Raw genomic sequence first — 23,107 nt, forward strand, 5'->3', positions numbered from 1 at the left:
ACCGCAAGTCCGCTGCTCTAACTACTAGGCCATGTGCCTCTATTACAAGAAAGGATACTTTGTCACCACTGTCTTTGTCTCTCTTCCCAGTTACTCTCACCCACTCTTATATAATGCAGGGTAACCATGTATCTTCTCTGCAGCAAGAGATATGTTCCTGTCCCTCTATCATATTTTAGCCTCTCAACATCTAGCATAAAGCCACTTCACTCTTTATTAAAACCCCATTCACTCAAGGGTGCTTGTTTTGCAAGTTACTTGGTGACTTAACTAGTGCTGGTGCCACAAAAAAACAAAAAAGCACCCAATACACTCAGGAAGTGGTTGGCATTAGGACAGGCATCCAGCTGTAGAACCAAGCCAAAATAGTTATTGGAGCCTGACACAATACTCTGATTGAACTGTCCAACTAATGCCAACATGGAAGATGGACATTAAATGGTGATGATGATACTGCTGTCACCGTCATCATCAATACGACAATGATAATCTATTAAAACATGTATTGCTGTTGTTTAGGTCTCAACTAGCCCTTACTGAGCAGAACTATGAGCAAAAGCATTTCAATTATGATCACCACATCTTTATAGCAGTATCTGGCATAATGGTGCTTAGTGTGTCCGCCCATGTTTATGATGGTAGATTTGATTCGAAAGAAATTTAGCAGGTTGGGCATCCATGTAGAAGCCCCCTTGCTGGTTTAGAATTACTAGCTTCTTAACTCTTAAGCTCCAGTTCACTCTAGGTCTTTTTGTTGGGTATTTAAACAGTATACTGCAAACCCTAGTATACCAAACAGTTGAAAATGTATATCCAGTCTTAGAATGTCACATGCAAAAGACTACTATCCTATCAGGAGATTTATCTCTCATTCATTTAACATTGAGCCACTGGATCTAAGCACGAACTCTTTGTGGCCTTATGGAGTTACCAGAACCATTTGTATTTTATTTTAGAGTACATTGAAATATTTATATTACATTAGATTTTAAATGTTATCACAGAACAGATTCTGTTCCACTAGTTGAGCCTGTGGCAGTAGAGACCTCTGGCATTCTCAGCCCCAGGACCAAATCCCTACTCACCACTGTCAGAGCAGAAATGGCTATTTGCAAGTGCAAGTCCCCATAAGTTAGAGTGGCTGTTCCAGTGTATCTCCCTTGACATGCACATAATACATACACACATATTCCCATTTTGTGAATAATCATAGCACATTAGAATGCACATTCATGCATTCATATGTATTAGCAAGTAAATTCAGTGAGAAATAAATACTGTAAACAAAAACTAAAGCTCAAAATAGAACCCTCACCAAAAGAAAGAAACAAACAAAAAAACCAAAAAGAAGCAAAAAATTACCCCAGATGAAACACAAACACAACTAAATAAAAGAACTTAGTCTAGGATCCACTGCATTAGAAAACAGCACACATACTAACACATACACACCTCATAAACATATACACAATGGCGGTGCCCCAGCATGGCCACAGCTTGTGAGCTGAAACTAGATAAAATAAAAATTAAAAAAAATACACATACACAAATACACACATGTACACACACATTCACATGCACACATGTAGACACACACACACTACACATACATTTCCCACATGCACAAATACATTCATTCACATGTTTGCACAAAAACCCCTGTAAAAAATAACCAAGAAATCTAATTAATATTCAATAATAAAGTTGTGTTTCTATGTGCGACAGTTGACCCACCTGAACCACAATCAAAGAAGACCTCACCAAAACTAGAAATGACAAAACCATTAGGATTCTATCATTTGGAGTTCAAACTTATTCCACTCAGCACTGACGTTTCACAGGTTGACGTTGTTTTCTATGAAAATTTTGCTCGTATCTACATTGACAAGGCAGATGTAAAAACCTGTAAGTTTTATCATTTGAACAATGTTGCTTGGATTTCGTGGGATCATAAGTAAGTAAAATAACTTGTGTTATTAGTAGTTTATTTATTTATAACATTTGGTTTTGGCTTTACGTTCTGAGTTCAAATTCCGCCAAGTTTGACTTTGCCTTTCATCCTTTCAGAGTCGGTATTTTAAGTACCAATTGCATACTGGGGTAAATCTAATCAAGTGGCCCTCTCCCCAAAAATTTCAGGCCTCTTGCCTAGAGTAGAAAAAAATATTTGTTTTTGGCAACATGGCAAGCTGGCAAAATTGTTAGCATGCTGGGTAAAATGCTTCATGGAATTTTGTCTGTCATTACATTCTGAGTTCAAATTCCACTGAAGTTGATTTTGCTTTTATCCTTTCAGAGCTAATGAAATAAGTACCAGTTGAGTACTAAGGCTGATGTAACTAACTAAGCCCCTTCCCTGAAACTGCTGAGTGTGTGCCAAAATTTGAAACCAATATTCAGTTTTGGCAAGTGTGTCTTTCGAACCACAGTCTACCAACGACCATTGCTAACTATTTCCCTTGTGTCACTGATACCCTTACAGCTAAAAGAATTGAGAGCCTTTACACATCCTCTTGCCTCCTTTATAGATTAAGGTGCTTCATGGATAAATGAAGTGACATAAATATATTCTTTTCTACTCTAGGCACAAAACCCAAAATTTTGGGGGAGGGGGACAGTTGATTAGATCGATCCCCAGTACACAACTGGTACTTACTTTGTCGACCTCAAAAGGATGAAAGGTAAAGCCAATCTTGGCAGAATTTGAACTCAGAATGTAAAGACAAACATATTACCACTCTAACGTTTCTGCCAGCTTGCTGCCTTAGTGACATAAATATATTTTTTTCTTTATTGCCCACAGGGGTGCTAAATATAGAAGGGACAAACAAGGACAGACAAAGGTATTAAGTTGATTACATCGACTCCAGTGCGTAACTAGTATTTATTTAATCAACCCCAAAAGGATGAAAGGCAAAGCCAACCTCGGCGGAATGGTAGACAAAATACTGCTAAGCATTTTGCCCAGTGTTCTAATGATTCTGCCAGCTCGCTGCCTTAGTGACATAAATATACTGTAACATATATGTGTGCAGGCATAGTTGTGTGCTTAAGAAGTTTACTTCCCAACCACATGGTTTTTGGGTTCAGTTTCACTGTATAGTCCCTCGAGCTAGTGTCTTCTACTATAGCCCTGAGTTGACCAAAGCTTTGTGAGTGAATTTGATAGGCAGAAACTAAAATAGCCAATAGTATGTATGCATGTGCATGTGTGTGTGTCCTTGTCTTGCATCATGTGATGATTGTAAACAAGTAAGGATTGGTTACAGGAAGGACATCAGGCCATAGAAAATCTGCCTCAATGAATTCTTTTTGTCCTATGCTTTCCGTGTTTGCATGGTTCAGACATGAAAATGATGAAGACATTGATTAAACAAAGTGGCTGTAAAACACTGTTATTTACTTGACAATGAGTATATATTTGAGCTGTTTATCATAATGCTTAAAAGGGTCAGCATGATTACATTACAATGTGGAAAATAAACAGTGGAAGAGAATCACCGAATCCTATCATTGTCTAGGTAAAGCATATTAAGGCAAGCAACTGCATGTGCCACAACTAAATGAGTTGATAAAGTACTGATGTGCTGTCAAAATGACTGGTAGTTTACGTCTTATCGTTGGTATTGTTTATCTTTTATCTTTTATTTGTTTTCAATCATTTGACCACAGCCATGCCAGGGCACTGCCTTGAAGGATTTAAGTTGATCAAATTGACCTCAGGAGTCTTTTTTTAAAGCCTGGCATTCTATTAGTCTATGTTACCAAACTGCTAAGTTATGGGGACATAAACACACCAACACCAGTTGTCAAGTGGCAGTGGGGGGCAAACACAGACACAAAGACACACGCACATGGATATATACATACATATATATATATACACACACACACATATACACATACATATATATACATATATGTGTGTGTGTGTGTGTGTGACAGGCTTTTTTCAGTTTCCATCTATCAAATCCACTCACAAGGCTTTGGTCAGCCTGAGGCTACAGTAGAAGACACTTGCCCAAGGTGTCATGCAGTGGGACTGAATCCAGAGCCATTTGGCTGGGAAGCAAGCTTCTTACCATACTGTGTCTAGTATGAAGATGTCTTGAAACAAAATCTAACTTTGAGGGATCCACTCCATCTTTGTGTAACTATGTGCTTTCTGAATGTACATAGATAAGATTATTACTGTCAGCATAGGTCCCAATATAACTGAGAAGTGTTTTCCTCAGCTTGTAGGGTTGAACTCAAAATACTTACATAGGCTCGGAAAAAAACCCCAGTTTGATTAACACTTCAGTGTAACCATTCTTTTGAATCACTGCATGAAACTGAAGCCATCAGTGATTAAAGAACATTACTAGGTTGCAATAAAAAGGATGGTTAATGTTTATTGTATGACCTGTCTATCATCATTTTTTTACTTTCTAAATTTACATTTCCTGTGTAAATGGCACCCTTCCACATCTAGAGGTTGGCTAAATGTACAGAGAAAGTGTAGGGTTTTGAGGTTAATCTAGTCCTGTCTCATCAATGACTAGTTAAGTTCTCCAGTGTTGATGTGATGAGAAAATGCATTCAATACTCTCTGTAGTGTGGTTGGCATCAGGAAGAGTGTCCAGCTGTAAAAACTAAGCCAAATGACACATAAGGGCACTCTATCTTTGGGAGCTTGTAGCTAGCGATGGGAGGTAACTCAGACCATGATGATCTGTCCAACCCATGCCAGCTTAGAAAGCAGATGTAAAATGCTGAATTTGATTAGTTAAATAGAACTAATAAAATGTACTATAGTATTTTTTAATAGAATGTGCTAGAGTACAATATATAAGTACTAAAGTATGCTCACTGGTGTTGAAATATATTTTACTGGTATTAGAGTACATTTTAGTAGCTTTATGTGGATTTGTACCTAAGAATAGATGTTAAAGATTTATGAAATTTCATTGATTTATTAAATATTTTTGCTGGTAATTTTTTAACAGGGTCACAATGAAAATTTCTGACAGCATCTTGTTACAACTGTATGATTACAAAGTTGAGTTCCTTTTGTGGGACAACAAAGAAAAAATGATGGCTCGCACAAAATTTGATAAGACACGTGGTGCTAAATGTGAGTTTTTCCTTGTTTGATCATTGATTTAATGTTTATTTATGAGCAGAGTATTATGGAGTTTCATTGAAGTCTCTATGAAGTTCTAAGTTGAAAGTACTATATGTTTTGATTGAAGAAATTCCTACTTGATGGTATCTTGTGCAAGGATCTTCTACTAAAGCATTGAGCTGATCAAAACCTTGTCAGTGTATTTGGTTGATTGGATAAAAGAAATCCCATCATATACTTTTCTTCTTTTACTTGTTTCAGTCATTAGACTGTAGCCATGCTGGAGCACTGTGTCGGAGAATTATAGTTGAGCCAATTGACCCCAGTACTTATTTTGAAGACTGGTATTTATTCTGTCAGTCTTTTTTTGCCAAACTGCTCGGTTACAGGGATTTAAACACACCAATATTGTGTGGTGTTGGGGACAGACACATATGCAAACACACACACACACACATACACTGTATATATATATATAAATATGACAGGTTTCTTTCAGTTTATGTCTACCAAATTCACTCATAAGGCTATAGTTGACCTGAGGCTATTGTAGAAGACACTTGTTCATGGTGGTACACAGTGGGACTGAACCCAGCACCATATGGTTGGGAAGCAAACTTCTTACCATACAGCCATGCCTGCATCTATACATATATATATAAATATTTATAAATAAATATATATATATATATATATATATTATATATATATATATATATATAATATATATATATATGTGCATATATATATATATGTATATATATACACACATACACACACACGTGCACACATAACACTCACACACATAACACACACACACATACATATATCTACATATATAGGCACAGACATGGTTGTATGGTAAGAAGCTTACTTCCCAACCACATGGTTATGGATTCAGTCCCACTGCATGGCACCTTGGGCAAGTGTCTTCTTCTATAGCCTTGAACCAGCCAAAGCCTTGTAAGTGAATTTGGTAGACAGAAACTGAAATAAATATTCGGCTTACAAAGAATAAGTCCTGGGGTCAATTTGTTCAACTAAAGGTGGTGCTCCAGCATGACTGCAGTCAAATGACTGAAACAAGTAAAATAATAAAAGAATATATTCAGAAAGAAACACACACACACAATGTAAATAATAACAAATAAATTTACATAGAGCATAAAACATACAGAAAATACTAAATTTCTTAATTCAGCAGCTGTTTCAGGAAGCTCTGAGTTATGTAGTAATTGTAATAATTATAATTTGTAGAAGGAATATGCAAAATGTCTTGAGTATGCTACCAGTAAACAGTCACAAGGAGATGTTACAATAAGTCTAGCTCTCCTCATCAAGAGAAGGTTAAAACAGACTACTTTCAGTTTCTGTCTACCAAATCCACTCACAAGGGTTTAGCCTGTTGGCCTAAGACTCCAGTGGATGTTATTTAACCATGGTGCCACACAGTGAGTCAGAACCTGAAACCATGTGGTTGGGAAGTAAGGTTATTAACTACACAGCCATACCTGTGTTTGATATATTTCCAATAGCAACACAAAGCTTAAGGACAACATGAATCTCATAAAATGTAAATCATAGATTCTTGTTTTGGTGAGTTGAGTTTCTTACTCCAGTACCATATATTTAAATAGATAATTTTGATAGTACATGTGTTTTTATTGGCTAAACTGGTAAAATGACCATTCCTAAATACAACAATATTTGATGTTCTGCAAGCAATAATAAATCTCTGAACGAGATGTAAGCAGTAACTGCTCGTCAACGTAAAGTATACTAGCCATCTCAGTATGGCTAACCACTAAGGGTGGGTGTTACTGTAGCTTTTAGCCCCAGGAGATCATTGTCTCCAGCTGGCTTTAGGCACACTTTCTGTGCCCTTATGGTATTTGCAAAGGGAGGTCATCCCTCTCTCGTAAACCTAAGTAATACGCACGGACTGCAGTTTCTAGGTATTTGCCTTTCTTCAGCGTACGGCAATCACCGGTTTACGATGAAAGGGAGACCTGTTTGCAAATACTTATTGTTTTTCTAGTAACTTCCATCACTGATTTCGAAAAACTGTCTGCAAGCAATAATAAATCTCTGAACAGATGTAAACAGTAACCGCTCGTCAACGTAAAGTATACTAGCCATCTCAGTATGGCTAACCACTAAGGGTGGGTGTTACTGTAGCTTTTAACCCCAGGAGATCATTGTCTCCAGCTGGCTTTAGGCACACTTTCTGTGCCCTTAGTGATGGAAGTTACTAGAAAAACAATAAGTATTTGCAAACAGGTCTCCCTTTCATCGTAAACCGGTGATTGCCGTATGCCCAAGAAAGGCAAATACCTAGAAACTGCAGTCCATGCGTATCACTTAGGTTTATGAGAGAGGGATGACCTCCCTTTGCAAATACCATAAGAGCACAGAAAGTGTGCCTAAAGCCAGCTGGAGACGATGATCTCCTGGGGCTAAAAGCTACAGTAACACCCACCCTTAGTGGTTAGCCATACTGAGATGGCTAGTATACTTTACATTTGATGTTCTATTTTTCTGAAAACCTGAAGTAAGATATTATTCAACAATCTCTTGAAGACAGATTTATTGTAAATATGTCTACCTGGTATAAGTTAAGAATGTTCTTTCAGGTGATGTTGATGAAAATGAGATGAAGAAAAGTATTGAAAAGCAACATGAACAATTGCTTCAACTGGAAAAACGTAATCCTCAAAATGTGTCATATATATTTGGTGAGTGAAAACATGAGATAACTTTTAATATTATCAGATACATTATGGTGGCAAGCCGGCAGAATCTTTAGCATGCCAGGCAAAATGCTTAGCAGTGTTTTGTTTGTCTTCATGTTCCAAGTCCAAATTCTGCTGAGGTTGACTTTGCCTTTCATCCTTTTGGGGTCAATGAAATAAGAAACATGTGAATACTTGGTTGATTTAATCAACTTAGCCCCTCTCCCAAACCTGCTGGCCTTGAGCCAAACTTTTAAACCAATATTATCAGATCAATTTATACATAAAAGAAATCTTTTATTTCTTTTGAAATCAATATTGATATTTCACTTGTTCTTGGATCTGGCTATTTTAGCTTAACTCTTTCCTTACCATATTTCCACTGAAATATACTACTTTTATTTCCATTAATTTTGAAAATTATGAAGAAATTTAAATAATAACCTTGTCACTAATAAGCTGGTGTTTAAAACAAATTAATACGAAATTTTGATGGAAGATCTTAATTTTTTATTAATAATATCCTTGAGAAAGCTGTAAATAATTCCCAATGGAAAACAAACTTTGGTATTATCTGACAAGAGTTCTTTTTTTTTACATGTTTACAGTGACAAGTGTTATTTTTACTAGTTTACAGTGGTAGTATTTGACAAGTATTTTCTTTTTACAAGTTTACAAATTTCTCAATGAACTTTGAGAAGACAATGAGTAAACTCCCTCCTATGTATTCTAGATTGTGGTCATTGGTGTTAGTATGGCAACACATGTGCATGCTCACCGGAAGCTCAACATTGCATATAAAAATAATCATGAAATATGCATTGTATTTGTCTCTATAGCTCTATGTAGTACCATTCTTCATGCTATATATTTTAACTTGAAGTCATTTTGGCTAATAACAGAAGACAGGGTGAGCCAGTGAAGAGCCTCTACACAATCATTTCTCCTGTTAGAAATAGTAGCCAAATCTCCTAGTTTTACACTGTCATTCCCATTGACAAGGTGACTCACTGGCACTCTGTTGCTTACAACAAGGGTTCCAGTTGATCTGATCAACGGAACAGCTTCCTCAAGGAATTTATGTGCAAGTGGCTTAGTTCTCAGGATATCCTGCATGACACAGAATGTGACAAGGCTGGCCCTTTGAAATACAGGTACAACTAATTTTTGCCAGCTGAATGAAGTGGAACAACATGAAGTAAAATGTCTTGCCCAAGAATACGAGTGTTATTTACATGGTAATTCCACAAGAAATGGAATTAACTAAGCAGGCTGCTATAGTTGTCATAGTTACTGTTATTGAAAGTCAATATTTGAAACTATAAACTCAATACACCTTTTGTAATATTTATTTTGCGTTATATTAAAACATGTAAAGTAGCATAGTAAAATGTTTGTTTATAGAATGTTTGCAATTTATAGAGTAGCAATTGTCTGTTGTCCTTCCCTCCTTTATCCTCTAAGTGACTGGCAGATTATTTGGTTTAATGTACCAAACACTTCAATGCTTCTCGTATCAATATTTGGTTGTTATTACAATGAAACTATTAACACACAGTACAAACGGTAATGTCTTTCATGTACATTTCCCAGTCAGTCCTTTTGGCTAATAACAAAAGACAGGATGAACCAGTGAAGGAGCCTCTACACAATCATTTCTCCTGTTAGAAATAGAAGCCAAATCTCCTAGTTTTACCCTGTCATCTTAAAAGTAGATGTAAAGTGTGGTTGATGTTAGGAAAGGCATTCAACTGTAGAAACTATGCCAAAGTGGAGATTGCAGCATGATACAATCCTCAGACCCACTGGACCCTGTTGAGCTATCCAGCTCATGCTAGCATGGTAGAAGTACATTAACCTTTTCGTTTCCGACCCAGCTGAAACCAGCTCTGGCTTTGTAATACAAATGTCTTGTTTTCATAAGTTTTGAATTAAAATCTTCCACCAGACCTTAGTCACAATTTATGTTCCTAAAACTAGCTTAATGATAACGAAGTTATTTTACTAGATTCTTTGTTATATTTAAAGTAATTGAAAGAAACACAGAGCATCTCAAAATAAATACAGAAACGAAAGGATTAAGAGACGATAATGATAGTAATGTTGATTACATGTGTCTATTTACATGTTGTTGGCCTGTTTGATTGGAGCTGACCAAAGGTTACTTAACATAAACAGAATAAGGGATCATAAGGAAATTGTCATTCATCATCAGCATTTTATGTCCACTTCCCATGCTAGCATGGATCAGACAACTTTCCTGAGTTAGTATTTTATGGACAAATGCCCTTCCTGTCACTGATAACACACAGAATACACTATACATGCTCTAAAACTGAGATACATATGGTTTGGAGTTAGAAGGGAAATGAAATGACAACAAGAAAGAGCTGTGAATATATTATGATAACGTAAATTAAATTATCATTTACTTTAAATGCAAACCATATGTATACTATATGCATCAATTCTTTTGTTACCATATTTCTATTGAAATATGGTGCGTTTATTTCAATTAATTTTGAAAACTATGAAGAACTTAGTTACATAACTTTGTTGTTATTAAGCCGGTGTTTAAGAATATAAATTTTGATGAAAGATTTTAATTTAGATCACTTTAATACAGGAAGTTTGTATTATAGAGCCAGGGTCCAGTCTCAGGTGAGTTGTTATCTAAAGGGTTAACTATAAAATAAATATTGTTGTGTAAAGATGCATTTATAGTGCTCGCTGAATGTGCATAAGGTTCCTTCACTTACAGTTATAAGTGGGGATAGTTGGTAGGTAGAGCCATATGCAAAGTATTGACTTCTTCAACTTATTGTGATAAAATTCAGATTTTTAGCTCGTGACTGCTATTGCTTGCTTTTCCTTTTCACTTAAACTTAAGATCAGACATTATTACATGCATATTGATTTTGACTTACGAGTGTCTGATTGTTTGACCAACTGGACAACCTCCTGATTGAATTCTCTTGTGAAGTGAGTGAGCATTCCACAGAGATGTACACCCTTCATGTAATCCTCAAGTAAAATCAGTATATTACAAGTGGAACAAATTACAGTCCATTTGATAGGCTCCTACACAGTTTCTACTTACCCAAATGCACTCACAAGGCTCTGGTCAACTTGAGGTTATGGTAAATGGGTTTACCCAAAATATCATGTAGTGCAACTGAATTCCAGGCTTAATGGTTGCAAAGTGAACTTGTTAACCCCTTAGGCATACTTGCACAGCTATATGCAATGACAAGATATAATCTGTTGCTATTTCAGACCTTAATGCCGTCATCATCCCTTTAGCATTCAGATTATTCTGTCAAATATAATGCTTATGTATTCACATTTTAAAAAATTAGTCATGTATTATCCTGTAGCTTAAAGATTGTTTATTTTTAGAATGACATAGCAGGGTATGTATGAGAGGCCAGATCTGGCCAGTTTGAACATAAAACAAGTAGTATATTTGGGCCAAATATTGCTGGTTTAAAAGCTACAGGGTTAAGCAGTGATTAATTTACACAAAATTAATATCTTTGAAGATATGATAAAAGCTTGACAGTCAGTACTTAACTCTGATTTCATAGCATCTGTTGGATGAGAGGCACACTGTATTTTTCAAAAATTGAACCCTGATCACATCGATATCACCTGTCTGGCAGAGCAGATCCTGAGTGAGGCCTGTGTATGCTACAGACATTTCTCTTCCTCAGAGTAACTAATAAACAAAAATAATGAACTGACTGGAACCATCCATCAACAACTTCTAATACATTCAGGTTGTTATTGTTGTATAGACCTGGGTCACTTCCAATCAAGCATTTCACCTGGGTCCATACTATCATCATCATCATCATCATCATCATCGTTTAATGTCCGCTTTCCATGCTAGTATGGGTTGGACAATTTGACTGAGGACTGGCAAACCAGATGGCTGCACCAGGCTCCAATCTGATCTAGCAGAGTTTCTACAGCTGGATGCCCTTCCTAACGCCAACCACTCCAAGAGTGTAGTGGGTACTTTTACATGCCACCAGCACGAGGGCCAGTCTGGTGGTACTGGCAATGGCCATGCTAAAAAATGGTGTTTTTTATGTGCCACCTGCACAGGAGTCAGTCCAGCGGCACTGGCAACGACTTCGCTCAAATGTTTTGTTCATGTGCCAGTATGGCGACGCTGGTAATGATCACGCTCAAATGGTGCATTTTACATGCCTTCCGGCACAGAAGCCAGACAGCTGCTCTGGCTGTGATCCCACTTGGATGGAGCTGTTAGTGCTCCACTGGCACGGGTGCCAGTCATCGAATTTGGTTCAATTTCGATTTCATTTGCCCCAACAGGTCTTTGCAAGCAGAGTTTAGTGTCCAATGAAGGGAGGTTGGCATGGGTACCAGTTGTCGAATTTGGTTCACCTTTTCTAAGGCAATAGGGAGTGATTTAAGGAATTTTAACTGCTATTTCTAGCAGGCGGACCGATCATATAGGGAATCCATTCATTGGGTTGGAGTACATTCAGATGTGTGCATGGGGTAAAAACTGGGTGTATTATTGAGAAAAGTTAGTATACTAGCTAAAATCTGGTTTTGAATTGAATATGTTGTTTGTATATTCCAGGATAGTAAATATCAACAATGGCTAATGTTTGCTTGTTTGATATTTCAATTGAATGTTTATCTTTCTCTTACCTAAACTGGGTGGTCTTTTCTTTTCTTGCTCCTCTTAATGCAGGGAGGATGTGTGGAGAGTGGCAAAGAGAGGTAATGCTGGTTTTAGTGTTGTTATTCTTTGGTGTTGTTGTTGTTTATGCTGTTCATGTTAGTTATTATCATTGTTTTTGTTATTGTTGTATATGCTGTCAGAGTAGTCTTTTGTTAGTGCTGTTGGCCTTGTTTTTATTTTCTTTGTGTTGTTAGTGTTGTTGTTCTTTGTGCTATTGGTGGTAGTGTTATTGTTGTTGTGAAGATGTTGAGCTGGCAGAATTGTTAGCATACCAGATAAAATGTATTGCAGCATTTCTTATGGCTTTAGTGTTCTGAGTTCAAATCCCACCAAGGTTGATTTTGCCTTTCATCTTTTTGGGGTTTATAAAAGTCTCAGTTGAGCACTGGGGTCAATGTAATCAACTGGCATCCCACCACAAATATATCAGACCTTATGCCTATAGTAAAAAGAGTTATAGTTGTCGTTTAGTCCTTGCTCATCTGGTTCAAAGAGACATATGATCAACAGTATTGGGCCATGATCCTCTAATAATTTTAGGTTATATTGGACTGTCAAAAAGTCAATGGTGAGAACAGAGGGCAGACAAAATTTAGGCATTCCTCCTTTTTAGTCATTGTACTAAGTTTCAGTTTTCTTCTTTGTTATTGATTACATTCTCTTTTGAATTTCTTTGAAAAAAAAAATATCTGAGACAATATAGGATAAAGACCCCCATTGGTCATGAATGACCATGGGATTGCCCTGAGAAAATTACACTCTGAGTCACAAGTCTGGACAAGGTTTTTTTTTATGGAAGACCAGCAGTCGCCCATGCATACCAGCTTTCCCTCTCCATGCCACCTGTGTTATCCAAGGGAAAGGCAAGGGTCAATACAGCTTGGTATCAGTATGGCGCAACTCATTTCTACAGCTGAGTGGACTGGTGCAATGTGAAATAAAGTGTCTTGCTCAAGAACACAACACATATCCTGGTCTGGGAATTGAACTCACTACCTCATGATTGTGAGCCTGATGCTCTAACCAGAGCCATGCAACTATGAATCCAAACACACTATAGACTTTTGTATTGTATTCTAGCAAAAATCTGGACTCTAGTTCTAATCCTCATCTATACTTTCACCACATCATTGTACAAGACTGAGTTCAAACAGTGAGGCAATCTCTATGTGGTTGGTCATTCTTCTTCCAAGAAATAGGAGCCAAATCTCTCTCAAATCACACCTTATGATCTTTAAAATAAAAGAAGTAGAATGCTTTGGATAATGTAGTTTAAGATATAATGTCTGAAAAGATAGTCATGGATGGAACTTAAGAACAACAACAGTAACATGCCTTTGTTATTTAGATGATGGAACAGAATATTGTATGAATATTATTAAGAATATTAAGAAGAGATGTAAAAAATATGAAGAAGAGATGTAAATTTCATCCATTTTATGACATGAAACTTGAATTTAGCTCTTGGCCTTAAAATGCCTCATAAACATAGACATTCTTTGGTCTTTGCTAGAATCCTCACTACTTTGCCCTTATTGGTTGTCTAGCTCTGCAAAGAACTAAAATTCATATGACATTACTCTTAGGATCTCCTACAAGTTCCTCCCATAGAAGCAGACAGGTTGGACCATCAAAGCTCAGGATGAAAATATAGAAAATTATCCAGACAATAATAACTCATCTTAAACACCATATCATAATCATCGTTGTCATTGTTATCGTTGTTGTCATTGTCATTGTCATCATTATCCTCGTTGTCATTGTTGTCGTCGTCATTTTAGTGTCTACTTTTCCATGCTTCCATAGCTTAAAAAAAAGGATGTTGAGGCAGAGTTTTCTATCACTAAATGCCTTTCCTGTTGCTAGCCTCCACTCATTTCAAAGTCTCTTGGTATGTCAAACAACAAACAGCCCAGACATGCTATTGTGGTGGATTGCAAGAAAATGACACAGCTAGTGCTGCTATTGTTAACAACCAGTAAAGGAAACATGAAGATGAAACACACATACACATGCAGATACATATATATGTATTAATAGTATGTGTGTGTGTGTGTGTGTGTTAGGAGTAGGGGAAGCAGAGGGAGGTGAGAGATAATGTTTCTGGTCCATAGAGGAACAATTAATTGACACCACTCCTACATCTTCTTTCTCTTTGAATCTATATAAATGTATTTGCAGGGTGCAACACTAAATTCACTTATTTATTCTGCAGTAAACCTGTAAATGACTTCAGCCTAAATTTACAAAGACATTCCCCTAGCTAGCTTCAATAATACCAAATTTCCCCCTACACATCCTCCTCTCCATTTCCTTTTCATATTCTTATCCTTTTCCCTAACAAGTTTAGACATTTACCCATTTATTACTTTTTCACTTATATACTTCCTTTTCCTTTTCAGTTTCTATGCTTTCTATGCCTTCCATGTGTTTTTGATTGCACATTTTGTGAGTCAACATGGGATCCCTTGATGACAATGTAAACTTCTTTTGATTAAAGTATCTTTGGCCCAATGAGTAGCTAGTGGATTACTTCTTGTTTGGATAATTACTACTTCTGAGATTTTGCTAGTTATGAAGCATATGTAGCCTGGATTTTATCAACTCCATTCACCAATTTGGAATTTCTCTCTCTCACTCTCTCTTTTAGTCCTTTACTTGTTTCAGTCATTTGGCTGTGGCCATGCTGGAGCACCGCCTTTAATCAAGCAAATTAACCCCAGGACTTATTCTTTGTAAGCCTAGTACTTATTCTATTGGTCTCTTTTGCCGAACTGCTAAGTTATGGGGGCGTGAACACACCAGCATCGGTTGTCAAGTGATGTTGGGGGGACAAACACAGACACACAAACATATACACACACATACATATATATATACATATATACGATGAGCTTCTTTCAGTTTCCGTCTACCAAATCCACTCACAAGACTTTGGTCGGCCCAAGGCTATAGTAGAAGACACTTGCCCAAGGTGACATGCTGTGGGAATGAACCTGGAACCATGTGGTTGGTAAGCAAGCTACTTACCACACAGCAACTCCTATTTACATACATATATATATATATATATATATATATATATATATATATATATATAAATGTATATATGTATGTATATATCCAGTAGCTCTCCCACTCTATATACCCAGTTTTTCACCACTCACTTCCCCTCCCCACTCTCTAATCATGCTTCTTTGGCAATATCCTGCCACTTATATTATGACCTTCAAACCTCAAGGGTATGCCCTGGCACTTGCCACCTTCTGTATCTCTCTCTGCCTTTACTCGACCATCCCATTTATATTTTAATTTCCGTCCCTTGTGAGTATGCCCACCACTTTGCCATCATCTCTATCCTGATGTCTCCCACTCTGCCTCTCCTTCTCCAGCACCTACCTCAGGTTTGGTAACCATGTATCTCCTTTGTGGCAGAACACCTGTTTCTGTCCTTATTCCTGATCTCCCCCACCCAACAGCCAAGTAACCTTGTACCTCCTCTACAGCAAGATATCTGTTTCGGTCTCACTATAACCTTTCACCTTACACAAGATTACCTCCTCTAATGCTCCCTCTCCTCTCAAAAGATTTTTGTTTTGCAAGTTACTTGGTGACCCTGTCAGTGCAGGTGCCACTTAAAAGCACCCAGTGCACACTGTAAAGTGGTTGGCATTTGGAAGGGTATCCAGCTGTAAAAATCTTGCCAAAACTGACCTCGCCTGTGCTTCTGCCATGTCAAAAGCTCTGAGTCCACTCTACTGGGTGGTTGGTGTTAAGAAGGGCATCCAACTGTAAAAATCCTGCCAAAACAGTCACAGAAGTCTGGTGCAGGCTTCTGCCTGGCCGGCCCCTGTCAAACCATCCCACCCATGGCAGCATGGAAGGTGGATGTTAAATGATGATGATGATATCTAAATATATATGTGTGTGTGTGTATATATATATATATATATATATATATATATATATATACACACATACATATATATGTATGTATGTATGTGTGTGTGTGTGTGTGTATGTGTGTGTGTGTGTGTGTGTGTATATATATATATATATATATATGATATATGTTTATATATATAACTGATTTCTTTCAGTTTCTATCAACCAGATCCACTCACAAAGCTTTGGTTGGTTTGGGGCTGCTGTAGAAGCCACTGCCCAAAGTTCCACACAGTGGGACTGAACCTGGAACTTCACCAACCACACAGTGATGTCTATGTTCAGCCACTTAATGATTATTACTGTAGTAGATTAAGTAAGTTATCAAGCAATAACATAAAAATGTGTTAAAAGCAGAAATACTTTGTTGACTTTTACAGAACCTATTGATGTTGTTCAAAGAATAAGTGAAGACAAAACTGTTGATGAATCTCCAGGTGATACACCCGACCCATCTCTGTAACTATATTTACCAATTTTATTCAACTACTAATTTAATTAAGTGTTTCTTTTTTTTTTTTTTAATCATATAAATACATAATGTACAATAGAAGCAAGAATGGCAGCTTGATTTTAATATAATTATTGTAGGAAATCATCCACTTTCAATTCTGTCTATTCTTGCATTTAAATTACATTTTCTTTTTTGTTTTTTATCTTTCAGTTAAAGTAAGAGCTGGGTGGTGAATTATCATATGCTATTGTTAGGAATGGTGTTAAAGAAACACCAGAGACCGAGTCTTTGGTGATAAAATTTCTTATAATAGGGACTATATTTATGGCTATTTTAAAAATTCTTTTATTCTTTTATTTGTTTCAGTCATCATACTGTGGCCATGCTGGGGCACCACCTTGAAGAATTTTAGTCACATGAATTGACCACAGTTCTTTTATTTTTTAAGCCTGGTACTTATTCTATTGGTCTATTTTGCCAAACTGCTAGGTTACAGAGACATAAACACACCAACACTGGTTGTTAAGTGGTGGTGGCAAACAAACATAGACACACACATAGACATGCACACAAACACATATGCACATGTGCGCACACAAACACACACACACACATACACACACATTCACAGACACACATATATATACGATGGGTTTCTTTTCAGTTTCTGTCTACCAGATTCACTCACAAGGCTTTTGGTTGGCTTCAGGTTATAGTAGAAGACACTTGCCTAAAGTGCCATGCAGTAGAACTGAACTCAGAACCACATGATTGGGAAGCATGCTTCATTACACACAACCACTCCTGCACCTCCTGTTTGTCCTTTTTTTTTCACAAGCACACTTTAGATTTATATATAAAATTGGGAACGTGGGTTTGTATCTTAAATACTTTCTTCTGTGGCCATGGGAATGTAAGTGAAATAAAATTAGTCATGGGAATTAAAACTGTTTCCTTGATGGAGACTTAAGTTTACTCTAAAAAGAAATGAAGTTGATAAAAGTCTTTTGGGTTTTAGATGGCAAACAGTTTACAAATAACAGATGAGTTAGAACCCTTTCCCATGTGACTTGTGTCTGAAGACAGTGGTCAGAATTAACATTACCAAATGATATTCAGATGTTTAAAGGTCTGATATATTAGGGATTAGGCTATTACTGAGTAGATATAGGTAACATTTATCTTCTGAGTATTTGCATTATTTATTCCATTTTACATAACTATTGATTTAATTTAATCTAATTATGATGTATTTTATCAATGGGGAAGTCTAATAGTTTTCTGTCAGGCACAGGTGTGGCTGTGTGGTAAAATGCTTGCTTCCTAACCACATGGTTTGGGGTTCAGTCCCACTACATAACACATTGGGAAAGTGTTTTCTACTATAGCCTTGGGCTGACCAAAGTGACCTAAGTGGATTTGGTAGATGAAAGCTGAAAGAAAGCCGTTGTATATATGTCTATATGTGTGTGTGTTTGTGTTTGCCTCTCACCCCACCACTTGACAACTAGTGCTAGTGTGTTTACATCCCTGTAACTTAGCAGTTTGGCAAAAGACACCAATAAAAATAAATACTGGACTTTAAAAAAAATAAGAACTAGGGTTGATACATTCAACAAAAAATTCTTCAAGGCAGTGCTCCAGCTTGGCCACAGTCAAATAATTGAAACAAGTGAAAGTTGTAAAAGATATATCGTTATAACATATACTAAAGTCATCTGGATGAATATTGTTATCATATTTTATAACAATGATGATATTTCTAAAGGCCTTACAAATGAAATTATTTTATGAATGAAATTCTAGCCTTATTTCCAAATCTTGACCTCTCAGCCCTAAATCTAAAGCAACAATTTTAATCCTAGCTTGTAACCTTAATAAGTAACCCAAACCCTAAACTTAATCTTAACCCTTTAGCATTCGGATTTTTCTGTCAAATGTAATGCTTATTTATTCACATTTATTTGAATTAATCCTGCATTACCTTGTAGCTTTGAGATTTCAATGGCATGATTGTTAATTTTTAGAATAATACTGAGAGAGGCCTGATCTGATTGGTTTGAACATAAAATGTGTTGGTTATTTTGGTTGGATATGGTTAGTTTAAATGTAATGATTGGAAGAAATATAATTTTTTTATATATTAGTTATTTGTTGGTGAAATAAACTAAAATGAAAGAATAAATTGAAAGCATCTAAAGACTTGTTGGCGTATGATAACAACCAATGTCATTTTATTTATTTTATAAGTGACCTCATAGAACTTTTTACAAATTATAAGGGCATGAGTTAAAAACTGAGCTGTCTTTATAATTTAGACATAGGAGAAAGAGAATTGTGGATTACCAGTACACTGGCACCACACAATGTCCAATGACCTAGTTCTTTTTGTAAGTAGTAACCCACAGGGTTTCAGAATTCACTGCAGAAAACTGCAGCTGTACAACAAAACTGGTGAGTGTTGTATAAAGCAGCTTGTGCTGAGTAACATAAACTAGCCGTAGTCTTGCTTATATTTCTCTTATTTACTGCTTTGGTTATTTTCAATGAACTTCTGATTGCTAACAGGTCTTAGCCTCATAGAAGGTGACAAGAATCTGTGATATGTGTGCCTTTCTCATACCACATTGCTTACCATGTATGTGTAAAAAGATATTAATAATAAAAGTGAACTTATTGTATAGTGCTCGGGTGTGCTACAGCTCATCAGAAAAGGGTAAAAAGAGGGGAAAGAAAGCGGTATTAAGCCAAATAAAGAAAGATAACAATGATAGCCAAAAGTACATGCATAGTACACAAAATAAAACACAAGAATACAGAAAAGGGAGTAATAAAAGAGTTATGAAGAGGATAGGGTGCATAGGCATATCAAGAGTAGGGTTGGCGAAGTTCAGGAAACATGGAGTTTTTAAAGTGTCTTCCCAGGTAGCTGCTGTCAAGAGTAGTTTATTTGATGCTTCAACAATTCTAAGCATGGAAAAGTTTTCAAAAATCAGGAGTCATGCTCTGTTTTTTTTTTTTAAATTTTGATTTTATAAATGTATGCAAAGGTGATAGAGACCATCATTTCTGCTTTCTCTGCCTGCAGCAGAATGTGCATTAAGGCGGCGAGCTGGCAGAAATGATAGCACACTGGGCGAAATGCTTAGCAGTATTTTATCTGCTGCTACGTTCTGAGTTCAAATTCCGCCGAGGTCAATTTTGCCTTTCATCCTTTCGAGGCCGATAAAATTAAGTTCCAGTTACGCACTGGGGTCGATGTATAATCGACTTAATCCGTTTGCCTGTCCTTGTTTGTCCCTTCTGTGTGTAGTCCCTTGTGGGCAGTAAAGAAATAAGAATGCACATTAACATGAGATAGTTGCCTCTATAGCATGAATCTATGTTAATGGACATACCTCATATTAGCTTCATCAGCCATACTCATCCATTCTGGCTTAGGGCATGTTGGAAGAGGGTATTAAATTTTGGAGTTTTCCTTTTCCTACATTGATTTCTGTAACCACAGCTAAGAAGCTCAATCTACCTGTACAAAAATCTATTTAACTCATAGATGGAACCCTGACAAGTACTGTTGTTCTGAATCCGAATTGACCTGGAAGTAATGGTGATTTAGGGGTGACTTCACACTCCCCACAACTCCAGAACTCCTGAACTAGAGTCTCACTACTAGATGCAATTTGATGACATGATAAATATATTGAATTAAAGAAGGTGGTCGAAGTTATTGGAAAGACAGTGAATAATGTTATGGGCACCACCAACTCAGTGGTTAGAGTCTTGTGGGATTCTGCCAAGTAAACTGCTACTACGTTGTCTCGGGAAATACTATACACAAGACATGTTTGTCATCTGTACTGTAGGAGTTATGAAGACTCCTTGCAAAATATCTAATGGTGATGGTCTGCTTCTGTACTGTAAATGTTGCTTTTGTTACTTGACTCAGGCAAAATTTATGCATCGATTATCATTGTTATATGTCAACCAGTTAGAATGTCAGGCTCACAACTATGAAGTAGTGAGTTTGATTCCTGGATTAGGCTGTGTGTTGTGTTCTTGAGCAAGACACTTTATTTCAGGTTGCTCCAGTTCACTCAGATGTATAAATAAGTTGTGATGTCACTGGTGCCAAGCTGTATCAGCCTTTGCCTTTCCTTGGATAACATCGGTGGTGTGGAGAGGAGAGGCTGGTATACATGGGCAACTGCTGGTCTTCCATAGAACCATAGAACAATCTTGCCCAGACTTGTACCTCTAAGGGGAATTTTCTAGGTATAATGCTATGGTCATTCATGACTGAAGGGGGTCTTTACCCTTTTTTAAGTCAACCAGATGACCTATAGAATGAATTTTAAAAAATCAGAATACAATCATATTGTGATTTTAAGCAGTGTCATGCAGGAATAACTATAAGTGTCACAATGGTTGCATGGTTAAGAAGTTTGCTTTCCAACCACTTGGTTTTGAATTCAATCCCACTTCATGGTACTTTGAGTCAGTGTCTTTTACTATATTCCTGGCCCAACCAAAGCTTTGTGAGTGGCTTTGGTGCATGGAAACTGAAAGAAGCTCTCTATCTTTGAATATTTTTATTAATATTCACTATTTACTTATACTTATTTTAATTTTTATATTTTAATATTTTTTATATACTTTATTTTATTATTATTATAGTTAAATAAAATTATCTATACACTCACACAAATAACATCTACTTAGTCTGCTGGAGTATCTCAACCATTCAACATGTTGCTTCCTTAATGTCCTTTTACCCTGAAGATATTTTGCTCTAAATCTTCAAAATGTAAACTTATTTTATTCTATGTTTTGTAATTTGTATTGAGTGTAAATTGAAACAATTGTTGGCAATAGATAATTTAATTTATATCCATTAAATCTCTCTATTTTCTTACTTAATAATATTTCATATATATATATATATATAAGTCTATGAGAATTACTTAATACAGTTTTGAAGTGTAAAGGTGAAGTGTAAAGGTGATTTTTTAAAAATTATTGTTAAAAAAAAATGTTATGAAATCTTTTATCAAGATGTTACTAACTATTTTTGGGTAGAGGTTTTTTTTCTAGTGTGTGACCACTTTCATTTAACCTTTTCATTTGTATGTATGTGCATGTGTGTGTTTGTGTCTTGGTTTTACATTGCATGATGGCTGAAAGTGAGCATCTTCGTCATCATACAAGCAAGCAATGTCCTTTGATTTCTAATCTTTTGCCATGATGAAATATCACCTACTGGAAACAAGTAAGAATTAGTGACTAGAAGGGCATTCAGCTATTGAAAGTCTGCCTCTGTGGATTCTGCCGGCCTATGTGTGCATAGAAAAGTAAATATTAAAATGATAATGATTAACCCTTTTGTTACAAACCCAGCTGAAACTGGCTCTGGCTCTGTAGTATAAATGGCTTGTTTTCATAAGTTTTGAATTCAAATCTTCCACCAAATCTTAGTCACAATTTATGTTCCTAACACTAGCTCAATGATAACGATATTATTTTACTAAATTCTATGTTATATTTAAAATAATTGGAAGAAATGCAGAGCATCTCAAAATAAATATCGTAACAAAAGGGTTAAGATGACTGAACTACATCATGTGAGAACTCAAGAGTTAAATACACAAGCTAAAACAGCAAGCTGCATGTGAAATGTTTGAATATATAACAACTGTTCTCAGTTGCTTTTTGGTTAATCATGATGTTGTTGTTGCTAGTTAACTCCAAGTCAACTTTAATTGAACTACATTATCTACATGTTTTACCTTATTTAATATGACAGAGTATAATATGTATAAAATATTCCTCTACAGCAAGAAACCTTTTCCTTCATATGCTAACCTTTCATCACCCAACATAAAACTGCTTCACTCTTTACTATTTAGTTGATATGGATTTTAGTTTTGCAATTTATATGGCAACCTCACAAGTGCTGGTGCCTCAAGAAAAATACACAGTACACTCTGTAAAATGGCTGGCATTAGAAAGAGCATCTAGCAGCAGAAACACTATAAAAGTAGATCTTCAAGCATGACACAGTCCTCTGATCTCTTGGATTCTGTCAAACTATCCAACTCATACAAGTATTGGAAATGGATGTTAAATGATGATGATGTTATTGAAGATGTGTA

At 36.3% G+C, this 23,107-nt stretch overlaps 1 protein-coding gene across 6 annotated transcripts in view; it reads left to right on the forward strand.

Annotated features, from left to right (window-relative positions):
• The window catches only part of LOC115217500, a 98,711-nt gene that overhangs the window by 6,725 nt on the left and 68,879 nt on the right, over window positions 1-23,107 (forward strand). For 5 of the 6 annotated variants that reach the window (XM_036507564.1, XM_036507566.1, XM_036507568.1 and 2 more), the window contains exons 3-6: window positions 1,726-1,954; window positions 4,989-5,116; window positions 7,741-7,842; window positions 16,885-16,963. In XM_036507564.1, the coding sequence (XP_036363457.1) occupies window positions 1,726-1,954; window positions 4,989-5,116; window positions 7,741-7,842; window positions 16,885-16,963 (538 nt within the window). The remainder of the gene's footprint in view (window positions 1-1,725; window positions 1,955-4,988; window positions 5,117-7,740; window positions 7,843-16,884; window positions 16,964-23,107) is intronic. The other variant, XM_036507567.1, reaches the window with a different exon arrangement.

The sequence above is a fragment of the Octopus sinensis genome, linkage group LG11 (genome assembly GCF_006345805.1).
Source record: "Octopus sinensis linkage group LG11, ASM634580v1, whole genome shotgun sequence".
Classification (NCBI taxonomy): Eukaryota; Metazoa; Mollusca; class Cephalopoda; order Octopoda; family Octopodidae; genus Octopus; species Octopus sinensis.